The 5386-nt window shown below is 44.1% G+C and overlaps 1 protein-coding gene across 1 annotated transcript; it reads right to left on the minus strand.

The window, feature by feature from the left end:
• Positions 1–3350: 3350 nt before the first annotated feature.
• LOC110310828 (uncharacterized protein CXorf49 homolog) lies at positions 3351–5084 on the minus strand. Its single transcript, XM_021183935.1, has one exon. It carries the CDS (start codon positions 5059–5061, stop codon positions 3520–3522), a length of 1542 nt encoding a protein of 513 aa, XP_021039594.1. The 5' UTR covers positions 5062–5084; the 3' UTR covers positions 3351–3519.
• Between the last annotated feature and the right edge of the window lie 302 nt (positions 5085–5386).

Genomic DNA, 5386 nt, shown 5'->3' on the forward strand with positions numbered 1-5386 from the left:
GAAATGTAGGGATGGAGGATAGAGCTGAGCCTGACGGCCAAGCAACAAACAGTCCAACTAGAGACCCATCGCATGGGCAAGTACCAATCCCTTAGACTATTAATGATACTCTGTTATGCTTTCAGACAGAAGTCTAGCAAGCCTGTCCCTTGAGAGGCTCCACCCAGCAGCTGATATAGATGCAGAGTCCCACAGGCAAACATTGGATGGAGTTCAGGGATTCCTAAGGAAGAGTTCGGGGAAGGATTGAGGGCCCTGAAGGGGCTAGGAACGCCACAGAAAGACCAACAGAGTCAACTAACCTGAACCCTTGGTGCTTTCAAAGACTGAACCACTAACCAAAGAGCATACACAGGCTGGAGCTAGCCCCCCACCCCATATATGTAGCAGATGTGCAACTTGGTCTTTATGTGGGACCCAGACAACTGGAATGGGGACTATCTTAAAAGTTGTTGCTTGTCTGTGGGATATATTCTTGTAGCTGGGCTTTCTTGTTCGGCCTCAGTGGGAGAGGATGTGCCTAGCCCAGCAGAGACTTGATGTAAAATGGTAGAGGGATATCTAGGGGAAGCCGCCACTCTCTCAGAGAAGAAGGAGATGGGCGTATGGGAGAAGAATTGTGGGAGACTGTGACCAGGAAGGGGGCAGTGATCAGGATGTAAAGTGAATAAATAAAAAAATTATTAAAAAGGAAGCAGTATCTCTTGATAGTTTTTATCTGCATATCTCATTATAACAAGACTGAACCTCTGTTCGTGCCGTTATGACTAATTATGTTTCCCGTTAACTTCCTCTTCATGATGTATTGAAAAAACTAATCAAATTTGTACATTTTTCTGTTATAGTCTCTGGAATTTATTACATTTAGAAAGATGTTTAGTATGCAAAATAAATTTCAGAAGATACTCTTCAAAATTTAAAAGTTGTGTTAGCTGGTTAAAATTGCTGATTTTATTTTAATCATTGCTTCTGGATATTGGAGGTCTAGAGCAATGGAATGGGAGGCTTCTCATTGACCTGGGAAGGGTTTTTAGTTGTTATGTCAATATTTTCCTCCACATAGCAGGGTTTTATTCTGGCTTGACTATTCTATTTACTCTTGATATTTTCCTCAATCAAAGTAGCTTTAAATACTTTCCAGATCTATTATATTCTTCTTGATATGTCTCTCAGTAGTGATTTTTTTCCATGTTGACAATAGAACCTAGGACATTATACATCCTAAACAAGTGCTCTACCACTAAGCAACATATCTGGAGTCCTTATGGTTCTGTGTGTGTGTGTGTTTCTGGCTCACTGTAAGAATTTTACTATGACCTTTCATTTATGATCATTTTCTTAAGAATTCTCTTCTGAGAGCTAAGAGTTAGTGATGATTCTCTCATTTTTATGAACACAGAGCACTAACAAATATCTCCTTTGCTCTGAGCATATACTACTGTTTAATGATGTTTATGTTTGATTACAATTCTCACTTCCCATCACACATTTCATAAGTATGCTTTCCTTGTGCTACTTCCATTTAGGTGATTTTTGTTTGTTCTTCTTTATGAAGTACGTGTGATATTTTGGCAACTTATCTTGGTAATTTTTTTTTTTGAGACAGGGTCTCATTATATAACTCTGCCTGTCCTGGAAATCATTATGTAGGCTATGTTGGCCTTGCATTCATAAAGTTCTGCCTGCCTCTGCCTCCCAAGTGCTGGGATTAAAGGCATGTACCATTATGCCTGGCTTCCTTGGTATTTTTTAATTAAAGTTTTTCAGAGAGTAATATTGTATTCATGAAAGGGAGAGAGAGAGGGAAAGAGGAAAAGGGAGAGGGAGAGAGAGGAAAGCATTTTCTTACAAGAGTAGCAATATGTAAGTTTTCATGACTCTTTGTCCTGTACATACACAGGGTTTCTGGTCTGGATTCTCTCAGCTCAGAGGGTGTCAACCAGTGGGGCAGCTTCTAACTGGCTGTCTGGGTATCTCTCTTCCAGCTACTTGTGATATTGCAGAAGTTCCAGAGATGCTCTCTTCGCTAATTTTGGACTATTCCAATAGTTAAAGGGGGTGGGGGTGCTATTTCTACCTCCAGGGTATAAAAATCTATCTTCAAAGTTCTGCTCTACTGTCTTTAGACTTACAACCATAGGTGGTCCTTTATATTTTTCTGAAATATGACTTTAAACTTTAGGTAATTCTTCTTCACACACAAAGACTCGTTATTATCCCCCTTTTATAGAAGAAGAATGAAAGCCTAAAGGAAATGAAACTGAGTCATGCAAGGGCCCTTCATTAGAAAGCACTGAAACAGATTTAAAGATGGTGTTGGTAACAGGGCTCTGCCCACAATGCCACATAGCTTACAGTTATTTTTACACTATGAATTGCAGTTTGTTCTCTGGTATTGGTGTGAATCTCTCCTCTCCATGAGATGATGCATCTTCAAAGTAAATAAAGCACCCTTTCTATTTCTAGATTCAGAAGAGTGCAGTACTCTATGCTTGATCAATAGAGTCTAAATGTCTGGGGTGAGATGGGAGAAGGGTGTGGAAGGGATGGAATCACTTTATAGGAGACCCAAGTGAAAAAGACTGTGGGAAAAATGACTTCCACTAAGTCATTTCTTTGTTTTGCTTCTGTTTGCAAACAACTGTATGGTCTGCTTTAAGCTTGGGGCTGTGGCTTTGTATCTGTTTTCTGCTTGTCATATCTAGAGAGTTTATCACATAGAGATCTTTTACATTAAGGTTTTTGTGAGATAAATATTCAACAGACCCCACTGACTTCTTTCAGAAGTTCTGACTGTGCCACTGTAGTGCTAGTCAGGCACCAAGAATTTATCTGGTAAGCCTTGGAATGTGCTAATGCTACTACATAAGACAGGTTTCTCCTTGGTATTTGAACAAAGGCTTGTGGGAGAATCCAGACCTTTTTTAATCAGAGAAGCTTGGATAAGAACAGGAGAGGTTTCAGCTGACTGAATTCTTTGCCTAAAATATTAAAACAACACACAAGCACCTATATTTATATTTTCCCATCAGTAGTGCAAGCCCTGTCAAAAAGAGCAATTCCCTCTAAGCCATTTAAAATCAGAGATTGTAGTTTATGTTTATCTGGGGAACCGCTATGATCTCCTTGATGTAGGATCATTCTCAAGGAGACAAACAAACAACAGGCCAACAAATCAGAACTTGAAGCCACAATAAAAACTAATAGCTTGAAAAACTTAGAGAGGCTTGGGAAAAAAATACCCTTGACCTCTTGAACACATTTGTGTTTCTTCAGGTTCCATCCCAGGCCTTGTTGGTATGTAGACCAGTTTTAAGAAGGCAGAAACAAGCCAGTGTTCTTTAGAATTATCTTTATTTACTTTCTATCACAAACTTTTATTTTCCTTCCTGGGAAGTATTTGAATTCGAAACGACTCGGAAAGGGGCAGGGGGCAAAGAAAGCAGCAGCAAGAGGCAGGGAGAATCAGGAGGAGGAGTAGGAGCCACATCAGCTGCTTGTCTTGTGGACACGTTGGGTTTAACTTGAATGGGTCTGGAACTTCTCACTGACAGCCTGCAGGGCTGACAATTGTTTCCTGAGGTCCTCTATTTCCTTCTGTAACTCTGGACAACGGGGACAGCCTTGTGTTACAGGTAGTTGCAGTATCTCTGAATCGGGGACTGGGAGACCCACAGGTTCTTCCTGGTCACCAGAGGGTGCAGATTTCTTGGACACGATGCCTCTCTGGTTCAGGGCTGAGGACTGAGAGTTTCCTGCATCCTGGAGGCTTCGGGCGTTTATATCCCCGCTGTTGAATTCTTGATGCACACTCTGGCAAGGCGGCTCTGCCCTGTGTGTTGGAAACTGAACCTGTGAGCTGGGGTCTCTGGTTGAGTCAGTGTCTTCTTTTGCTACCAACTGTAACTCCTTTGTCTTCTTTGCCCCAGATCTCTTCCCAGTGTATAAGTTCTTGCACTGTTTGGGTCTTAAAGGCAGCAATGAGCATTTATTGGATCTCCCAGGCAGGCCAACACCAGAGATTGGGGGGAAGGTGGCTGGTTCTGCAGGAGCTGACTTCAGTCTCTGGCCCCATTGATGGAAAGCTCTCCCCAGGGTAACTGCTGAGGCGTCCCACAGGGGTTTTTTCTTCTGGGCCATCTTCTTTCTAGGACTGGCCTTGGGCAGGGCACCTACGCCAGCAGCAGCCTCTGGGTAGCTGGACTTGCTTCCTCCCTTACCCCATAAGGTGCCTTGCTTTTTCTTAGAGGAAAAGGGTTCCAGCTCTTTCGAGGCCTGTCTTTCCACGCCAGAAGTAAGTCCCCGGGTAGTAGAGACCAGCAGGGAGGAGGGCATCCGCATGAAACTGTCCCTGGTCTGGACATTTGAGTGTCTAGCTAGGTCTCCAGTTTCTGCTGGGCCACTGTTCTTAGCCTGGTTCCCGTGGTTCCCATGGTTCCCATCTTTAAGGCAAATGGTCACTCTCATCATCTGTACTTCATTTAATTCGTCTAATGGTTCAGGTTCGGAAGTGGGGTGGTGGACATTCTCGCCGATCACCATTCTACTAGTGGTACTCTTCCTCGGGGTGACCCAAGCTCTGCTTTGCTCCAGTCCCTTGGGGAAGAAAGTGCCAGCAGAGGCTGCCTTTGCCTCCTCGGAGCCAGAAGATTGCGGAGCTCTCCTGCTGGAGCCTGCCTCTGTCTCAGCACAAAGGCTCTCTGGGGATGGGTGTTCTCTGGTTCCCTTTGTCTCTAGATTGGTCACCTGCTGCCCAGTGGCTGCAGTCTCTACACTGGGTTGGGAGAGGAAGTTCAAACCAACCACCTTTTCATCCATTGGGGAACCTACCCTCTCTTCCTCGGGCACCAGGGAATCTGGCCAGTATCCTCCGGCCCAAAGCACCACGGGTGGGTTCTCTGATGCGTCCAGCTGGGACACCAACGTGAGCTGGCTGCCTTTGGGACTTGAGAGTCTGCTTTCACCCTCGGTGCTCTTGGCAAGGCTCAAGCCCGTGTTGAGGTCTCCACTCTCCTCATAAAAATCATCACCTGGAATAGACTGCTCCTCAGGAGAGCCCATGTTGCCAGTCCCGGAAGCGGAAGTAAAATTCCAGGAAGACCGTTGCTCTGCTCACGTAAGGTGCACGTCTCAAGGTGCAGGAAATCCTCAAGGTGCAAGTCACACTCTCTGTCCTATCACCAGGGGTTTCTACTACGACTCTGGTTTTCTCCTAAAGTTTTAATTGCATCACACACACACACACACACACACACACACACACACACACACACAACTGAGCTTTAGTAGCCTAATTTTATCACATTCGTATGAACAGGTTTTATGGCGTTTCCCCCCTCTTACAATTAATGTGAGGATAAATTTGTGTGTGTGTGTTTGCTAAAAT

Source organism: Mus caroli, chromosome 15, assembly GCF_900094665.2.
Source record: "Mus caroli chromosome 15, CAROLI_EIJ_v1.1, whole genome shotgun sequence".
Classification (NCBI taxonomy): Eukaryota; Metazoa; Chordata; class Mammalia; order Rodentia; family Muridae; genus Mus; species Mus caroli.